Raw genomic sequence first — 19,415 nt, 5'->3', positions numbered from 1 at the left:
CATATGAGGTGTTGTTGGTACAAAGCTGTATGGATCTTGCACGGTTGTTTTGTACCCAAATCTAAATGATTTGTTCAGGTTCTCCTGGTTATTTTCACCAAAAGCATAAAGCACAACATGAAAGTATTTTTTGAAACAGGTGAAATACTGGCTTTCCATGCAACCTTGAGGTTTTAAATTCTTCTCTTTACTTTAAAAGATGTTACACTAATCCTGGCACACATTTGACTGTAGCTTTTCTACATGACTTCTATCTTGAGATATTTAATGGTTTCTTCTTTCTGCAGCCTGCTTCAGTTCAGCAGATCCCCATCCCCATTTATGCACCTCTGCAAGGACAGCATCAAGCTCAGCTGAGTTTAGGAGCAGCACCAGCTGTGTCACAAGCCCAAGAGTTGTTCAACTCCTCCTTGCAACCTTACAGGTAAGTAGCACATGTAAATTTATTTCCTTTTTGGGTGGCAGAAATTATAGAATTTGCTTCCCTGCAGACTTGTCTTGTGTTCAATAGGTACCTCATCTTCCTGTCTTCCCCAAAATCTTTCATCTCTTCATCTGCCTGAAAACTGTATGCAAAGTGGGTAGTCTGCATCTGCAAGTATAGTTGGAAAAATTGTGGTTCAAAACTCACACCAGAGATCTGTATCTCTGGAAAACCCGGCTAAAAAGCTGGAGACATCTTCAGTCTTCCATACTAAGATCTGGGAAAAAAAGTCTGACTCCTTAATTCAGTATTTTGTGTTCGTTTTCTGATCATACCAGCACTGGAGTCTAGAAACACTTTGAAATCACAGTTTGAACCCCACAGGTAAGGTAGGGTGGTGGAAATTTCATTCCGGATGCACAGGGGATAGGAGATTACATTTTAGAACAAATGTTTTCTGCTTGCTACAAGAGATGATAATAGGACCAGTATATTTCAAGTGGCATTGAATTTGTCTGCATACAAATCAGCATGCAGAGAAATTTACACTGTAAGCCTTTCCAAAGTGTCCTTGCAGTTCCTACCAGAAATTATTCATAGTGGTATTCTGACAAATGTTAGTTTCACTTTAATTACTTCTGCAAAGGAACGTCTCAGAGGTTTTTGCAAGTGCATGTAGAACAGCCTCCTTGTTGTGATGTAGAAGGCTGAAGCCAAACAAGGTGGACTCAGCAGGGGTTTAACTGAATACACACGTATCCTGAATCCTTTAACCTGTAAGTCAGTCCTCTCTGTCCTGAGCACTTTTTGTACTGGAGGAATCCGTTTCTCCAGATGCAGTATGTGGCTTTAGGCTTTATCAGATCAACATGTGTTACATAGCCCTAGTGTTTCCTGTCTGGTACTACAGGCTTGGCTGGCTGACCATTGTTTGGAAGACTTTGTTGGACCAAATATTGCCTGTGATTCTTTCACAGCTGACAAAAAATGTTACAAACAGTTGGCTAGTTGCAGAAACACAATCAGTCTGGCATGCAGTCCAGATTAAATAAATGCTTCTGGCTGATCTGGTCACGCATACGCCAGTATGAGTGGACTTCGGGGTTGTGCTGTTAGTAAGAGGCCTAATACCTTTCCCACATCTTTAAAGGTGCAGAGGGTTGTAGGGCTTAAATAAAAAGCTCAGTCATTTTTCATGTGGGCTTTAGTAGCATCTATTATTTTGTTGTGTGCAGAATAATTAGAAAATCTACCTTTCTTGAGTGAAAATGTGGATAATCTGGTGTTCTAATTCTGTTTCAGCAATATACTCCATGTTCTTAATTTTTTGGTGACCGTTGATCTGTTTTCATTTTTATACTTAACGCTCCAATCTCTTGCAGGTCCCAGCAAGCTTTTATGCAAAGTGGTTTGTCTCAGCCATCACCAGTAGTCCTGTCTGGTACGGCCTTACACAACTTCCCAACAGTGCAACACCAGGAGCTTGCGAAGGCACAGTCAAGCCTGGCATTTCAACAGACTTCTAACACACAACCTATTCCTATCTTATATGAACATCAGCTTAGTCAAGCTTCGGGACTGGGAGGCTCTCAGCTTATTGATACACACATTCTGCAGGTAGGAAATACTCCAAAATGCTGAAGTTCACAGTGTTCACATCATCTGTATCAAACCATCACAGTGGTTTGATACAGATGATGCAGTAATCAAGTATTGCCTAGCTTGGGATAAGCCTACCTCTTCTGTAATAATTCCATGGCAGTCAAGGTGGCAGAAAACTTGAGACACTTGGAAGAGAACGTGCTTTTAATTTTATAAAGGTGTATTAGAATAATCTCTGGAGTGAAGATTGTTCTCCAGAATAGAGGAATCTTTGCACTTATCAAACCAGAAGCTCCAATAGTGATATATCTTTTATTGGAGGTGACAAAAGGCTACCACTTGCTAATGATGTGCTTTATTACAAGCTGTTGTGTTTTTAAAGTAATGGTGTCTTTCATTCTTCCTAGGCCAGAGCTACACTCACCCAGGCTTCAAATCTGTATTCTGGGCAAGTTCAACAGCCTGGCCAGAGCAATTTCTACAACACCGCGCAGTCTCCCAGCGCTCTCCAGCAGGTAAACTATGGCATGGTAAATTTCCTAAATTGTATTCTTCTTAAAAGCATGTTGGTGAAGGGTGAGGGGTGGGGGTAAACTGCAAGACTTAAAAATTGATAGGAGAGAAAAGCTACTGCAGAAGTACTGCAAAAATGAGTTACTGGGAATTTGAATGGCCTGCAAGTTCATATTGATCACTTGTCTCTGGCCTCCTTAAATAGTTCACTTTCCAGTGACAGGCAAAGATTTAGTAGGTTCAGTGCTGTTGCTAATTGGTTGAGGTGTATGCAGGCCTTATGGGAGCAGGTATCATGGTAAACTAAAGGTGTTTTATGTAGCTTAATTGTTAACACCAAATTTCACCTGAAAAGTCAGAGCTGCCACATGTCAGTGAGATGAAATATATAGGAAAAAAAAAAGGCAGGAGATAGATGATCATACAAGCAAATAGGACAGCCAAGTCAGTGACTACATCAGGAAGTTTGTAAAAATAACTCAGATCGTGGTAAGTTCTTGGCATTCTTTTATGAAAGTTCTGTTGGTTTGCAATGTTCAAGCATTCTGTTGTATTTACAGCATGCTGTCTAGTGGCTTCCTGGTTCAAGTTTTGATTTTAAGTGGCTTTTTAAAAACAGCTTGCAGTGGGCTGGCTTATTATAGTAGCCTACTTCATACATGTGAAAAGTTGCCAAGACAAATATTGAGAAAAGCCTTCAAAAATTGGGTCTCAACTGTTGAAACTATAGCATAAAGTATTAAGGACCTTTTAGAAGGGTTAATGGTTTTAATGTGTTCAAGTATGGCTGTTGTTATGCTTTTATTCTGCTATAATTCAGAGCAGAATCTTGCTAAGTTTTCTCATCTGGAGAATGTCCTATGTTCCTGTCGTCACGCAGTACAATTTTGGATGTTTGGGATTAATGGTCAAACTAGAAAAAGCAAGAATTCCTGCTAGTCAGGTCACTGTTATGGTATTTTCATATGCTTATCACTTCCATTCTGTGATGTTTGCAGCCCACAGCATTCCCTGTTAATGCAGACAAGTGAGAGGCAAATGTGTTTTTGTTTTTTAAAGCTTGGGAATGCTGGCTGCTGGGATTCTTGAAAAATAAAATTTAGCTGTGATCCCAAACGGTGTCCTGATGACTAAAATTATTTGAAGCTTAAAAGAAGGGGGGGAAACGGGAAGCTGGCTGTTTCATTCTGCTTTTATTTCCTGAAATGAATTACGTTTACTTATCCATGTAAGGAAATCCCATTGTGTGATGTTGCAGTTAGGAGTTAAATGTTAACTTTTTCTGAAATGCAAAGACCAGAGATGATCTTGAAGGCCCCTTTCAACCCAAATCATCCTATGAGTCGTTAAGCCATTCACCCTGACTAGAACTGAAATCACAGAGCTAGTAAAGAAAGTTAAATAATGACCCCTGTGTATATGTTACTGGTGATTCTGTATGTTTTTCTCCCCCCAGGTGACGGTACCTTTACCAGGATCACAGCTTTCTTTGCCCAACTTTGGATCTACAGCACAGCCACTCATTGCCCTGCCCCAGTCTTTACAACCACCACTACAGCACACACCACCACAAGCGCCAGCGCAAAATCTAAGCAGACCTGCACAAGTAACCCAGCCTTTCAGAGGATTAATCCCAGCAGGAACTCAACACAGCATGATAGCTGCAACTGGAAAGGTGATAATATACATAAATCTACAATACAAAAAATAACACAACTCTGTGCTGTTTTATAGTACCAGCGTGGCAACCTGTGTTTGACTCTTGCGCCATCGAAAAACCTTCCTTGACCTTAAAAGTTTGGGAGAGGAAAATAGGAAAGACAGCTGAGATTAGTCCCTTAGTGATGGGCTCTGTGCATCTTGTGAAGATTTAGCTAAGTTTATGTAGTGGCTGGCTTGCTGCTAGTCCACTTGCACTGTAAGAATACTTCGTTTGGTAATGACTTTGTGGACTAGCAGGGTACTTTATTCATGTAGGATGCCACATAGAAGGTAATACAGAAACCATTGTCAGAGCAGCAGGCAAACAACATTACAATGTCAGGGCTGGTTTCTGCTTCTGTCAGTGTTTTTCTGGTCTCATACTGGAGCAAATTGCCAGATTTCACTTGTGCTTCCAAACCACCAAATGCATTGAATTCATCTGTAATGCTGCCACCTGCTGCATGGATTTTTTTCTGCCATATACCTGTTGCTGTATCAAATAGGGAGTGCTTGAGGCTTAGGGCAGATCTAATCTTCACTAATGCTGTCCTGTCCTCCAGGTTGATTGATGAGTGTCCCAGAAAATTCCAGTCAGGTAGCTGTGGTGAAAACCATTGCAAGAGAAGCTTATGCATCCATGTGTAGATAACTCTAGCTAACTCCCTTCTACCTTTGTAAGGGCACTGTTTTTTTGGTTTTTTTTTTTGTTTTTTTTTTTTCCTGACCTACAATCCAAGAGTGAATGTCAAAAAATGAAATCTTTCTGATTCAGCAAACTGGCTTCCATTCACGTGGTCTCTTATCTTAGATGGAATTACAGATCTGTAGGCTTTGGGGATTTTTGGATAGCGTACAACACAGTGCACTTGCAGTGCACTTTCAGGTGGCAGTGATTGGTGATACTGAACATGAACACTGCTATAAGCTTTCTGTCAGATTAGCAAGGTCTTTTCCTGGAGCAGGAAGTAATCTGTCTCTGGAGCTGCCCCTGAAAGTCTTACAGCTTGTGGCCTAGATTTTAGGGTGCTTTAGAACATAAAGCAACCCTGCAGTCCCAATATTTTAGAGCTGTGATAAAAAAAAAAAAATCTCAAGAATTAATTCCCTGTCTTGGACAGTAATGGCAACCAGGATTCTAGATCAGATGGATCAAGTTTTCATGTTGTCACCTACCAACAGAGTGATTTTGCACCATGTAGTTTTCTAGCTTCATAGGTTCTGGCCAAAAGCCTTTCACCTTTACAATTTTCGAGCCCATCTTCCAAGCAGCAGCTTGTTTCTAGCTATAGTTGTCAGGGGAAAATAACTGTGGTTACTTCAACAAGAAATGAGGGAAAGCTACAGTGGAATAGGGATTTTCCCTTAGGTGGCTTTGCTGCCTTGCATTAAGGGTTCCATCGTGTTCTGCTAAAGGCAGTCAACAATAAATCAAGTAAAGATTCGTTGTTTTGCCATTATGCTTCATAGCTGTGTGTGGAAAGACACTGTTGCAGAGACTCATTTATTCTGTTGATTGTGTTTGCAAAATAACGTGTGAAATGGATTGCTCCATTTAAAGTCTGGAGATTTTTCATGTGAATGACTTCCATTTTTGCTGTGCTTTTGTGTTGTGTTTTTTTTTTTATATATATATAGAACTGGCTTATTTTATGGCACTCTTCCCTTCAGCATTTTTCAAATAGTATCTAAATATTTTCACGTGGTATCTGTGGTGAGGAAATTTCAACCCTGAAACGTGTTGATTTTTTTTTTTTGCTCCTACTGAATTAACATGTTGTTGTCCTTTTCAGATATCAGAAATGGACCTGAAGGCATTTGGGGGTGGTATCGATGTTAAACCTGGAACACCACCAGTTACTGGTAGAAGTACTACGCCAACCTCCAGTCCCTTCCGGTAAATCTCTTTTTAAGCTCAAAATTCCTTGAAATCACATCTGGAAAACTTAACTAATCGTATATGAGCAGCCAATTCTGAAAGGTCTGTGGTGAGGGGCTACTAATGGAAAATAAAATGCTTAATCTTAGCTTAAAAGGAACATTCTAGTAGGTGATCAGATCTGCTATGCTTAGCTAGAATAAAATAATTCTGAAATAAGACCTTAAAAATACTTCTGAATTGCATGGAACTGAACAAGTTAACTAAAATGACCTGGAAAACAAAGAAGTGAGCAAAGAAGAGGTGCTTTGGGGTAAAATGTAAGACTGTTACATGAGAGTAAAGTAAGAATTAAAAACAAAAAACCAAACACATCAAAGCTTACACCTCAGAGAGCAGTAGTTGTGGCGACAGTTCTGTTACAGGTCTTGCACTGATTGTTGGTTTTCTAAGCTTTTCATAAGAGAAATTAGGCTACTGGCATGTTTACTTGGTTAATTGGCAGAATTAACAGAATTTTGCTTATAGGCAGAGTGCTCTTCATGGTGAATTTATTGGGATGTTTGTGGGTGAAGTTATGAGTGGGCTGAAAGAACTTAAAAATGGAACTCTGGTACTAGAAAATTCTTGAAAATTGTACTCCCATGCATAGTAATTATATTTGGTGGCTTTCACTGTGGCAAGCTGAAAGTGGTCCAGGCTTTTCTAGTCAAGTAGAAATTAGTTTGACCTCCTACATGCAATCCTGATGTCTTGCCTGAAATACTTCACCTAAGAAAAATGTAGAGGGATGAAAAAGAAATATTTGAATTTGCAAGCTAGTCAGCATTTAGAACAATTGATTTGATGGTATGTATCTTAAATCCTATGTGAGATGACTCCCCTCTTAACAACTGAGCAAGGCTCACCGTAAACCTTTGGTTTTTAGTGTGGAGGTACTGGGAAGGTGCAGAAAAACGTAAGAGCTCAAAAGTAAAAACTAAACAAATGTCTGTAAGCGTACAAACTGTGTGCATTGAGTTTAGCTGCCTTCCTTGTCACTGTTGCCCTGCTGCTCATTTTACATTAAGTAAAAATGCGTTGCCCACATGCTGTGCATGAGAACTCTGCAACTTGGTCACAGTTTCTTAAAGGCTTTTCCACATTTGTTCACCTCCAGCCAAGCTGTATTTCTAGTTAAGTTGCAACTAAAGACAGATGCATCCTTTTGGTTGAGAGCAGTGTGATGATGACTGACGTTTTCCTTTTCTTTAGGGCCAGTTCTACAAGTCCAAACAACCAGTCCAATAAAATGAACAGCATTGTCTACCAGAAGCAGTTTCAGTCTGCAGCTGCTGCCGTGAGGATGACACAGCCATTTCCTGCACAGTTTGCACCACAGGTAGGCAACTGGTGGCTTCCTACAGACAAATCTATTTCTCTGTGTCACTACTGACTTCGCAGCTTAGCTGTGTTCCCTCAGGTTTTATCATGGGGAGATGCAAAGTGAAATCCTTTAAAAGAAAATAAAAAAGATGCAGAAGGAAACTGATCTCAAGATCAAGGCAAAAAAAAAAAAATCTGATCTTGTTACCTAGTACAGATGTTGTGGTGTGTTTAATTTCAAGAGTTCTGTGCACGCTGAGGAATCTGTTAAAAGTTGTGAATGATGTCAGTTGTTTTGCTGGCTTCCCCACACAGCTGTAATGCACCTCATTCCTGCAAAAGCAGGCCCTTTGGTTGCAGAAGGGGAGAAGTTTTGTGCCTCAGAAGGGTCCCAGTGCACATCTTAACTGTTAAAAGACAAAGTAGGTTTGTGGCTGGCTGGCTGAGATGCAGCTCTGAAGTGTTCTTGGAGCAGTTCAGGTTGGAAAGGATCCCTGGAGATCACACAGTCGGGCCTCCTGCTCAAAGCAGGGCTGATTGCAAAGGGTTTGACTTGCCTCTTGCTTTCCAGGGAGCAGGGCTCTAACAGGGTGCTGTGTCCCTGCTGGAGATGACTGGGGCCAGGCTGCTGGATTTGTTGGTTTTTAGTGTTGGGAGTGTTTGATTGCGGGAGTTAGGATTTGGTTTTTGGATTGCAACTAGCAGAAACTACCCAGACTTCTCAGGACTTCCTTTCGCTGCTGCTCCTCTGCTGCCTTGCCTGCGTCTTGTCCCTTGTTACGTGCCGTTTCTAAGCTGTCAGTGGTACTTGAAGGCCCAGCAGCATTACAGTGCTGTGTTTTTCTGCAGTTCAAGCGTGGCTTCTCAACATAAACGCCTATTTTCCTGACATCAGTTTGACAGCAGAGCAGGCAATTTTTTCCCCTTTAAAATAACGCCAACGTGCAATCTAGTTGGCAGCTTTCTACTTGCTAAACATCTCTTTTTGTTGTTTTTCCCCACGTAGATCCTTTCTCAGCCTAACCTGCTCCCTCCATTGGTAAGAGCCCCATACACTAACACCTTCCCAGCTCCTGTTCAGAGGCTGCCACTAGCACTGCCTACTCAGATGCCATCTCAGATGATCACAGGCCTCATGAGCCACCCTCATTTACTGCGTGTGGCCAGAGGTCTTTGGGGATCAGTGTCTGGAGCCAGAGGCAATCAGGCCCAGGCTGTGGTGAAAGCTGAACAAGACCTGAAGGTTAGTGTTTGACCTGCAGCACTGTTAACACCGGTTCAGTCTTGACAGCTTGTAGGGCAGGAATGTGTTTGCAAATTGTGTCTTAATTACAGTGCCTCTGGACCCAAAGCCAGTAGCCTGTCCTTCAGCAGCTGGACACAGATCTTCTCTGAGCCTTGTTTGGTTTTTATGTTTTTATTTTTTCATTAATTAGAACTTGAGGCTAAAAAAAAAATGCAAGGAGCTTCCTTTCTCAAGTGATCTTGTGGGGAATGGTTGTGAAGCAACCACTGCTGCAAAGGCAAGCTGACAATTACCTCTCGAGAGGCTGGATTTTTGAATGAGCAATGAAACCCATGAACTTGACTGCTAGCTGGCATTTCACATCTCCCCCACCCCTGAGCAGCAGCATGAACCCTCCTGTCCCAGCCAGCCTTGCTTCTAGGTTACTCTGCTAATTCACTTCCTGGTGAAGAGCACTTTGGGACCCTTCATGACGAGGCCAGATCTCCTTACCGAGGCAGAGACTGCAGGACAGGGAGTCTGCACAGGGACAGTTGTACACGTAGCTCATCTACCTGACTTCTGCAGGGTACTGCTGGTGAGGATAGGTGGTGCTGAAGAGCTCCCTTTGCCATAACCCGTGTGCTGAGGCACACAAGCCAAAGAGCATGCTTTTCCTGATGAGCTCTGGTTGTAGCAGAATAGATTTACCCCTTCAGATAGGCCAAATCTCCAGGATTTGTTTTCTACCCCCAGTTTATGCCAGCTGGAGGCCTAACAGGTGATGCTTAGTGTGTTGTCTTGAGTCTGTATTGCAAATTGAGTCAAACTTGTCACAGCAAATGCAGACGTGCAGTCCTGGTTTTCTGAATCTCCCTGCAAGCACTGTTCAGAAGAATGTAAGTTATTCTGTCACGCTTGGGTGCCTGTGATCAAATCATCCAGCTTTCTAGCCTTAACCTTAGGGGATGTCTGAAATTACACAGAGGATTTCAGGTGTCTGTCTGGCTCCAGTAAAATCAGACTTGTTGCAGTTCATCACAGCAGGGTTCACAGATTTTTCTGTTCTGTTACTAGCTTGGCTTCTTGAGACAACTGCACAGTATCGAAACCAAGACCCCTTGTTCCAGGCTTTTGCTAGTTTTTCTCCCTGGCTTTCTGTAAAATGCATAAAATACTCATCAAGAGGTGCATGGAGGCTTAGTGTCTGTATTGTGGTTGGGGTTCCTTGCTTTAGACAGGTCTTTGTAGTGTTAAAAAGGCGTCTGACAGCATTGGAAACAGCACTATGAAGCCCAGAAGATTTGGACTCTTCGTGCAGCTCCTGTTTTGCCCAAGTGTGGGCAGGAGAACCAAGTGCTTGCTCTGAAGCCTCTGTGTTGCCCAGTGCTTGCACTGCCAAATGAAAGGCCTGGTGTAAGACTGCAGCTGGAACACCTGGGCACAAAGGCTGACCTTAACGGGTGCGAGTTGAGGTTACCAGCAGGATCCTGGGGATGCATTTGCAGCAAGTTTGTGCTTCCCAGAAGGAGTTCCTGCCTCGAGCTGGAAGCAGCTGAGGCTTCAGCTTCACATAGCACCATCCTGAGTCAGGTTCAGTTGCGTTAGCACTGCAGACTCCAAACTCTGTCCGAGCAGGAGGGGAAACTTTGGGCGCCCAGGAAGCCCAGAGTGAGGGGCAGGAGAAAAGACAGCTGGCGTGGCCCTTAGTGCCTGCGTAGCTGGGGCAGTGTTGGGGCTCATGCAGCGTGCAGAGATGTTTTCTGGTCATGTCTGACACTTACTGTGGGGTGAAGCTTCAGGTGGAGCCTGCTGTGGGCTGTTGGTACTTTTAGGTGCTGTAATGCTCGTTAGCTGCATAAAAAGGTGTTAGATGGTACTTAAAATTTGCCCTTGGCCCTCTCTTTGGGGGGAGTGAGGATTATAAAGAGCCAGGGAAGCCTAGGCACAATGTTAACTACTGCTGAGGAGCCAAGTGCTGGATGTGGTAGCTTCTGGGAAGCAACTGGATGGACGTGCCTTTCTAGCAAGGTCTGCCCAACGCGGTCAGTCCTTTCATGTAGGATTTACTTCTGTGAAGTCACTTTTATTCCTGTGCCATCTCTTCAGTAAATATATTTTCTCCCTTTCTTAAGGCAAAGCAGAGAGCAGAGGTACTTCAGTCCACCCAGAGATTCTTTTCTGAGCAGCAGCAGCAGAGCAAACCCATAGGAGGCAAAGCACAGAAAGTGGACGAGAACGGGAGCAAACCCTCCGAGGCAATTGCTGACTCTTCAGGAGTCTGCCAAGACAAAACCGAGGAAAAGCCTACCCCCGCACCTGCTGCAGCAACAAAACCTGTTAGAACTGGACCAATCAAACCTCAGGCAATCAAAACCGAAGAAACAAAATCTTAGAGGCTGTATTTCCTTGGAGGTGGGGGAGGAGGGGAGGGCGGGTGAGATGACAGCAGCATGAATTTGTAGCCCCGAGGGGGAGACAACAGTTCTCTCACCCCGCAGGGCTCTAAACAACACAAAGGGACGTAGAAGCTAGCGGCAGTGATGAATTTAAACTGCTGCTCATCCAGCTCAGCTTCTAGGTTCTTTGGTCTTTTATCTTCTCTGACAGCACGAAGGCTGCTTTTTGGTAGTGTGTGTGCACGTTTTACACGTGCGCGGGGGTTTTGGCTTACACACCTGTGTGCTTCCCAAAGCGGGCCCTGCCGAATAGCACAGCAGGGCAGCAGGTGGTTGGGGAGTGACGTTCCTAGCTGACAAGACGAATACTCTGATTTTCTTCTGATCTTCAGCTGCTATTTATCTTCTTACAAACCCGTGAGTATGAGAACATGCAGCTCTGAAGATGGTGCTGGGCCAAGTAATGGGCGTGAAGTTTTGAGCGACTTCAGGAGCTCCTAGCTTGTAATAAGCAGAGGGATTCACCTAGCTGGCAAAGCTGCCCTTCCCGTGCGACGCCCGATGTAATATAATGCAGAGGGTAACCCTGATGTTGAATTTCCCTCTGAAGGCAGTGCTTTGCTGGCCGCTGCTTCTTGGATGACAATATACTGTATTTAGATCACAATATGAAACCGCTACTTGGCCACCTGTGTTCTCTACACCCGCTCCCCCCTCAGTTGTTCACCTCTGGAGCTGAAAAGTTAACTGCATCAATAGCCAGATTTGTTCTGTTCACCCCTGTCCAGCTATCTTTATATGAAGCGAGTGATCTTTAAACGGTTTCCAGCTTATGTCTGTATACAGCAATGAGCACTTAGAACTGTGCCACAAGAATAAAAGAAACCTTATCGGATTAAAATGAATTTTATCGAAAAGGTGCATTCTTTATACCAGAGCTGCGTCGCACCACCTCCTTGCCCACAGTGTGCTGGAAAGTAGAATCAAGTCAAATAATGCCTTTTTAATTGTATCCTCTAGTATTATAGCTGTAGGACAGTACTGTATGATACTTCTGTGAATGTAAGATATCCTGTACCTGCTTATGATATGTAGTAGTGACTGTGCTATACTGGAGCTGTTTTTAATAATGTTATTCTAGAGGTTTTTTCCAGACAATGATTGAAAAGCTAATAAAAAGCACCAGGTACCACATCAGTAGCAGAATTTGCTGTTTTTTTCTGGGATTTTTTTTTTACCTTTTTTTTTTTTTTTTTTGAAGGAAGAGTGAGTTGAAAGTCTAATGTGTATAATTTTGTTCAAATGACTGCAGAAGCTGGAGAGGCTGTTGCTGCTATTGATGCCTAGTGAATTGCTATTGGTTATCTTTTTATATAAATATATATATAATTTGAATTTTTGGAAACTTTAGCTGTGATGTCAACTTTGGAAAAAAGTATCCCACTTGTAGTGTGAGTTGGCATTGTACAGAAATTAACAGCCATATTGGTCTAGAAATGTTAAACTTAATTTTTTTTCCATTTGTACAGGGGTAACGCACTGTATTAAATATGTACGGTCTTATTTACATGGGTTTGATTACAGAAACTAATAAAGTATTCTCTAAATAAAGTATCCTGGTAATCTCATGATTAGCTGAGTGCTGCAGGATGCAAGGAGAGCACCTGAACGTCACATGTCAAGCGAAGAGCGTATATTGCAGCTTGGGGAAGCGGACTTCCAGAGAAAAACAGTTTGAAACAGCTTTTTTGTGTGTTTCTCCCTGTGCTCGCTGCTCCCAACCCCATTCTCTGGTGCCAGTCTCGTGCCACAGGGCTTCCAGCTAGCTGCTTGCGTTCCCAGGATCTTACACCGCTGGTGAGCTGCTTGGTGTTAGATTTGTGTTTTTGTTTTTGCCTAGGCAGCTAGGAAGCAGGCAGCTTCCTTCTTGTGCTGCTGCTCCTGCTCGAGACAGCTGCAGAGGCCTCCCGGTCTCCCAGCTCGGGGTTGCCAAGCGGAGGAGCTGGAGGCCGGGACCAGAGGGTGCTGCTCTCAGCTGGCCACCAGAGGGAATGCTCAGATCGTAACAAACCAACCTTTTTCTCTATTTTGTTCTCTAATTTGGAGTCTCAATGCAGAAAAACAATTTCTGCCCTGGGAAAAGGTGCTGGCAGGCATTATTCCTCCAAGGAATGCAGATGTATGGAATAAGGTGGCTCTGCGAGCGCTGGTGGGCTGGAAGGGGTGGTCGGGGGGTACCAGCGCTGGAGTTCTGCCCTGCTGAGGTGGGTTCCTGCAGCACTGAAGCAGTTGGGTTAGGTAAAGGTGCTGTGACCTGCAACTGGAGTGATGCACGGGATAAAAAACCTCTGAGTAGGTAACCCCACAGGTGAAATGCCCCTTTTACAGGAACCAAACTAGCACAGCTACAGTGAGCACTCGGGGAAAGGAAGAAGGTGGGAGAGCTGAGTGATTCTTCTGCCTGGTTCATGTTAGAGGGACCCTCTAAAAACGAGAAGTTGTTCACCTAACTTTTCTGTTTTTAAGGGAGTTCTGTTAAATGTTTAATCTTCAGCTCTCCAATAAAAAGAAAAGTCAGCTGAATTTCACAAAATCAGCAGTGGGAACGCACTGAGCTTTTGGATGTTTCTCGTGCTGAGCAGAACAAGGATAATATTTCTGCCGGAATTTAACGAAAAGCAAATGTTTGGGCATTTAGTAGTAACATTATAGCATTATTTTGATGTAAGTCTCTCCAAAACAGCCTTGAACCACCTCGGTTGCTTCTGAGGCCAGGTTAAGCATCCAGTCAGTGACCCAGGCTCACTGGCTGTGACGTCTGACAGATAATTTGCTCTTGGCCGTTTATGTTAGAATACCTCTTGGTTTTTGCCTTCGAGTGGCATTTGGTGTGTAATCTCATTGCCAGGACTCTCTTTGGTCATCACAAATCATTGCATTGAAAGTCCCATAAGGAAGGGAACTACTGTGTTTGGGGAATTCACTATTTTGTTTTCAATAATGTTCAGTCTGTGTAGAGACTGTAACTTCTCTCAAAGGCAGGAGCAGGGGGGATTAGAGTGACTGGGGCTGGATCCAGCAGCCCAGCTCAGCTCATGCTTTCTTGCTGGGCTGCGGGAGGGGAGGGATTCTCTGGGCTTGTTCTGAAAAGCCTGTTAAGTAAACCCGTGTATGTAGCGCTGTTCAGCTCCAGCCAGGCTTTCTGGCACTCCTGTGTACGCTGGCTTGTTTTCGTTTATTTTCCTGGTCAATTAAAGGACGGACTTCCCACCCTGAAAAGCCCCCGGTGCTGGCGGGGAGCGGGGAGCCTTGAATTCCTGGTGTCGGGGCTGTCTGCTCTCAGCGGCTCACCTTACTGAGAAGCCTTTGGTGCTGCTCTTCCCGCAGCCACTCCAAACAAGCCGTCCCTTCATCCCCAGCGGGAGGAGGCAGGCACACAGGGGGACCCTTTTGGTGGCCCTGGGGCTCTCACCCTGGCTTTTACCCCTGCTTTGAGGACACGGGGTTTACCCTCACCAAGACCTCGACCTCTGGGTGGCAGAGCAGAGGTTTGGCTACTCCTGGAGCCCCCACGCACCCACCTTACAGACGGCCAGGAGAGCCCAACACACACTGCAGGTTTATTGCCCGGAGCGGTGACCCCGGGGCTGTCCCCTCGCCCCAGCAGGCACCCGAGGGACACAGCTCTCAGCCCTGCTCCCCGTTGTTCCCCTCGTACAGCGCCCAGCTGGTCTCGATGGGGGGCATGGGGCTGCGGTCGATGGCGTGGCTGTGGTCGATGGCAGTGCCACCGCTCTGCGCTGTCACCAGCGGGGCAAAGGCGTCACCCCCAGGCTCGGCATCCTTCAGGACTATAGGCAGCTCCCTGAGGCCGGCCAGCACGCGGAGCCGGGTGCGCTGCAGCATGAAGGTGACGCAGGCCTCGGGCTCCACCATGGTGCGAGCATCCCTCGGCTCCCTCAGCTCCCTCGGCTCCCTCAGCAGCACCGCGTTGTCGTCCCCGGAGAAGACGGCGCGGCTGACGGCCAGCGGGGGGATGTGTTGGCGATCCACCTCGCCCAAGCCCTGCTGCGGAGGGGGCTCCAGGCCCGAGGTGGCGCAGATGTGGCAGGACCCGGTGGAGGCGGCGGCCCCGGGCTGGCACAGCGTGCAGAGGGAGTCGCAGCGGCTCAGCACCACGGACGCTCGCCGCGGGTCACGGGGAGCCGCGGGGCTGTTGGGCCGTGCCATGGCGGCGAGGCAGGCGCATCGCTGGCAGGGGGGGCACCTTCGCCTGCAGTATTCTGCGATGTCCCAGCCCTGCTGCAGGCCTGCGGGGAGGGAGAAGGGGGGCTCTGAGCCTCCAGGCAGTGGGGACACACCTGCAGCCCCCCTCCCTGTTCCCCAACACACAGGTGGTAAGCACAGATGCCCGGATGATGATGGGTTATGTCCCATCCTCTGTCCCCCTGCCAGCCGGGGCAGTGCCCTCCCGCCCCATCCCAGCGTTTTGGCAGGACCCCAGCCCCCCAAACTCACTGGCCCTGCAGGAATAGGGTGTTGCCTGGTGTTGAAGCCTGCGTTGCCTTCGCACCCTGGGCATCCCCTTGTTCCCTGCCCTTCTAGAACAGGTCCCACACCCTGCTGCTGGCGGGGGGGGGCAGTGGGTCACCAGCACCACTCAGTGAGGATCAGCATCAGAGGGGGCCAGCAGCCCACCCTGCACTGTTGGGGCGAGCACCCCTTCATCCCCTGCCTCCCTTTCTGGCTGCAGGACCTGCTGGGTGCCCGTCCCCGTGGCCTCCTGGCTCCAAGCGCTGCCACCTCCTCGGTGAGCAGCCACAAATCCCAGCGCTGCGGCAGCCAAAGAGCTGCCCCGTCCCCCCGCGTCGGCCAGCCCAACTCACAGACCTGCCCCCCGCGGCCCTTTTTAATCGAGCAAATCTCCAGGGTTTACTGCTGAAACTTAGACATTTGTTCTGAGTTAATGTTGCGATGTTTATTGGAGCATCCCCCCCCCCCAGCTGGGGGGAGAACAAGCCTCCTACAGCCTTTCTACAATAAATACTTAAAACCGCAGGTTCTGGAAGCAGCGTGGGAGAGCCGCCGGCGAGGTGAGGCCAGCTGCAAGCAGAGGCAGCGTGGAGGCTCCCGGGCTCCGGAGGGGGGGACGCAGGCGGCGAGGCCCCCAGCTGGAGATGCCACCTCACCGGTCCCGCTCTTGCACTGGCCTCCCGGAGTGGGAGGCGTTTCGCTGGCTCGGCCGAGCTCTGGAGAAGCACTTCAATTCTCTTTGCTGCCTTGGAGTACAACAGGATTTCACAGGAGGCATCAGCAGAGGCGTTGGTGGCCCTGCCGCGGGGCGGTTGGGCAGCCTGGGGTCCCCACCGCCACCCGAGGCCGAAGCAGGCACCGAGGGGGCTGAGCCGGCTCATTCCTGGACGGGAGTGACCGTGGCGCATCCTCTCGGCGTCCCCGGTCCTTGCTCACGCATGGGAGAGGCGGATGGGGTAGGCGACCATGTTGTAGCTGTCCCAGGCGAAGAGCTGCCTCTCCGCTGGGTTGTAGTCCACCATGCTGAGGTACTGGAAGCGGTTCTCGAAGGGGATGCTGAGGGTCCGGCTGGTGCTGGTGGCCGTGTCGTAGGCGAAGTTGACGGTGGTGTTGGGCGCCGAGTAGCTGCTGACGGTGTAGAGGGTGCCGCAGATGACGAAGGAGTTGGCCACCGACTGCTTGCGGATGTTGGTCTCCCAGGTGCGCCGGATCTCCAGCGTCTCGGGGTCCAGCTTGGAGAGGACGATGGCCCCCTTGGCCTTATCGGTGCTGTACACCACCCACAGCCCCGTCTCGTCCACCGCCAGGTCGATGTCGGTGTAGCCGCCCCAGGAGTAGGGGTACTGCCCGTGGTAGCCGGCGCCCGGCAGCTCCCTCTCGGCGGAGATGGCCTCGGCCCGCAGGTCGTAGCGGGCCAGGGCGCGGGAGCGGCGGGGCTGGAAGAAGAGCCCCCCGCGGTACACCACGGCCCCGGTGCTCTCCAGGGGCCGGGGCAGGACGTGCACCTTGGCGGGGTAGCCCCGGGCCAGCTGCTCGGCCGCCTCGTACTGGAAGAGCTGGCGAACCTCCGTGCCCACCGTGTCCACGCGCCACGTGGTCTCCCGCGTGAAGGGGGCCACGGGCTCGGGGTCCTTCATCCACACCCCGTACTTGCCGGCGATGGAGTCCGCCCGGCCCAGCACCACTGGCGCCCCGACCCACGCCAGCTCGCCGCAGTCTGCGGGGACAGAGGCGTTAGGACAGGGGGTGGAAGGGCAGAGCATGCAGAGCGTGAGGGGATCCGTGCATCCCACGGCCCCAAATATCCCGAATTACCCGGTGGCTTCCCCCCCCGCTGCCCCCCGGCCCAGCCCCGGTGGCAGTACCCGAGTCCTCGGCTCGCGGGCGGCCGAGCGCCGTCTCCTCCAGCAGCCGGGACGCGGGGAGCTCCGTCCGCTCCGACTTCAGCTCCTGGTAGCCGAGGGGCTCCGGCTCCCACCTGGGGGCTGCAGGGGGGGGCAGGCGGTGGTGTGAGCCCTGGTGCTGAGCTGTCACCCCCCGAAATGCCCCAAAATGCAGGAGCCTGGTGCCCCGTGCTGGGGCTCAGCGGTGACCCAGGGGTGGGGACACTGCTGACTCCGTTGCCCCCCCCTCCCTGAGTTTAATGTCCCATAGAGGGAAATCGGGGGTCACCCCGTGCTGATGCAGTGAGGAGAGCTGGCTCTGGAGGCTACAAACAGCGCAGGTTTGGGGATGGGGAGGGGATTGGGGGGTTTGGGGATGGGGATTTGGGGATAGGGAGGGGATTTGGGGATAGGGAAGGGATTTAGGGATTTGGGGGGGAATTTGGGGATGGGGATGGGAAAGGGATTTGGGGATGAGGAGAGGATTTGGGGATGGGGATGTGGGGACAGGGAGGGCATTTAGGGATGAGGAGGGGGATTTAGGGATTTGGGGGGGGTTCTCCCAGGTGGCTGAGCCCCACAGAGGAGCAGCACAGTGCAGGGGGGGGCCAGGAGCACAGCAGATGGGGAGCATGGGCTGCGGGGTGGGGTGTGGGGAAAGGGACCTGAGCAGCACCTCGGGAGAATGTCAGGGTGAGAATTTGGGGTGGCAGGGGATGGGATGGGTTGCCCGGGGGGGTCCCATCCCCGGCACTTACCTTTGCTGGAGCCACGCAGGGTGTCCCGGCCGGGCCCCCCCGCGCCGGGTGGGCAGCGCGCAGCCCTGAGCTGGGCGATCTCCTGGGTGCTGCTCTCCAGCCTCCTGCTCAGCTCCTCCTTCTCCCTCTCCAGCCTCCTCTTGTCCTCCTCCAGCCTCTCCTTATCCCTCAGCAGCTCCTCGCAGCCCCCCGCAGCCGCTCGCTGGGGTCCCCTCGTCCAGACTCCCCCCGCCTCCGCTCCCCGCGGCCCCGAGCCCCCGAAGCCCCCCGGCCCCTCCAGGCGGCTCAGGCGGGCGGCCAGCCCGGCCAGCTCGGCTCGCAGCTGGGCCACCCCGCCGGCCTCGGGGCAACTGGCCTCGCCGGGGCTGGCCACCGTGAAGGTGTAGGTGCAGCGCCCGCCAGCATCATCGGCGCGCTGGAAAAGGGCCGTGTCCCCCGGGGCACCCAGGGCCAGGCTCCCCCCGAGCAGCAGCGTCAGCCAAGCGCCCAGCATGGTCCCGTCCCGCTCGCTCGCCCCGTGTGCCGCCCGCTTTTATAGAAAGCCGAGGGGACGGGGGCGAGGGAAGCTTCCAGATCCCCGCGGTTCCCCCCCGCCACGGGTGCTGGCGAGGCTCCGGCGGCGTGCGGCGGCCGAGGCCAAAATATTTGAGCTGGAGGCCGCGTGCCAGGGGCGGCTGCGAGGACGGGGGTGGAGGTGGCGGGACCCCCGCGACACCGGTGGGATCCCAACGGGGAGCGGGGCTGGGGGTGCGGGCGGCCACGGCCCCCCCGGGGGGTGAGGAGTGTGCCAGGTCCTGCGGAGAGGGTGGAGGGTGGGAAACAAAGGGCGGCTGTGCTGCGTGGTTGGCGCTAATTACGGAGTTTATTGGGCTCGGGCTTGTGCCGCCGCCAGGAATAGAGGGGAGGGGGGGGGGGGATGTGGAAGTGAGAGATGGAGGGGTGCCCGAGGGCAGCAGGCAGGAGAAGGGGAAAGGGAGAAAATGAAAATGGGGGGGGAAAAGAGAGGGGAAAAAAAGGTGAAATATTAAAAAGGAAAAGAGAAAAGGGGGAAAAGAGAAAAGAAATCAAAAAGGGAAAAAAGAAAAGTGAAAAAAAAGAAAAAAGAGGCAAAAGAGAAAAGAGGAAAAAGTGAA

The 19,415-nt window shown here is 49.6% G+C and overlaps 2 protein-coding genes across 2 annotated transcripts in view; one reads left to right on the top strand and one right to left on the bottom strand.

Moving 5' to 3' along the window:
* PRRC2C (proline rich coiled-coil 2C) overlaps positions 1 to 12,719 on the top strand; it is a 69,860-nt gene extending 57,141 nt beyond the window's left edge. Inside the window, exons 29-35 of the mRNA XM_084527133.1 lie at positions 288 to 424; positions 1,807 to 2,041; positions 2,434 to 2,556; positions 3,996 to 4,214; positions 6,034 to 6,137; positions 7,374 to 7,500; positions 10,845 to 12,719. Of these exons, the coding sequence (XP_084383259.1) occupies positions 288 to 424; positions 1,807 to 2,041; positions 2,434 to 2,556; positions 3,996 to 4,214; positions 6,034 to 6,137; positions 7,374 to 7,500; positions 10,845 to 11,105 (1,206 nt within the window). The 3' untranslated portion in view covers positions 11,106 to 12,719. The remainder of the gene's footprint in view (positions 1 to 287; positions 425 to 1,806; positions 2,042 to 2,433; positions 2,557 to 3,995; positions 4,215 to 6,033; positions 6,138 to 7,373; positions 7,501 to 10,844) is intronic.
* Positions 12,720 to 16,060: 3,341 nt separating this feature from the next.
* On the bottom strand, positions 16,061 to 19,087 carry MYOC (myocilin). The gene is made up of 3 exons (XM_084527447.1): positions 18,283 to 19,087; positions 17,507 to 17,626; positions 16,061 to 17,358 (listed from the first exon to the last, which is right to left on the bottom strand). The coding sequence occupies exons 1-3, from the start codon at positions 18,773 to 18,775 to the stop codon at positions 16,574 to 16,576; spliced, it is 1,398 nt and encodes a 465-aa protein (XP_084383573.1). The 5' UTR covers positions 18,776 to 19,087; the 3' UTR covers positions 16,061 to 16,573.
* Between the last annotated feature and the right edge of the window lie 328 nt (positions 19,088 to 19,415).

Source organism: Aythya ferina, assembly GCF_964211825.1.
Source record: "Aythya ferina genome assembly, chromosome: 8".
In the NCBI taxonomy this organism is placed as follows: domain Eukaryota; kingdom Metazoa; phylum Chordata; class Aves; order Anseriformes; family Anatidae; genus Aythya; species Aythya ferina.
Note: the sequence above shows the minus strand (reverse complement) of the source record. Positions and strands in the feature narration are given on the sequence as shown.

Coding starts and splice junctions, on each gene's coding strand:
- MYOC (XM_084527447.1), bottom strand. CDS start 18,775: ATGCTGGGCGCTTGGCTGACGCTGCTGCTCGGGGGGAGCCTGGCCCTG. Junction 17,627..18,282: donor CCTGCGTGGCTCCAGCAAAG/GTAAGTGCCGGG, acceptor CCCCCCCTGCAG/CCCCCAGGTGGGAGCCGGAG. Junction 17,359..17,506: donor CCCGCGAGCCGAGGACTCGG/GTACTGCCACCG, acceptor CTGTCCCCGCAG/ACTGCGGCGAGCTGGCGTGG.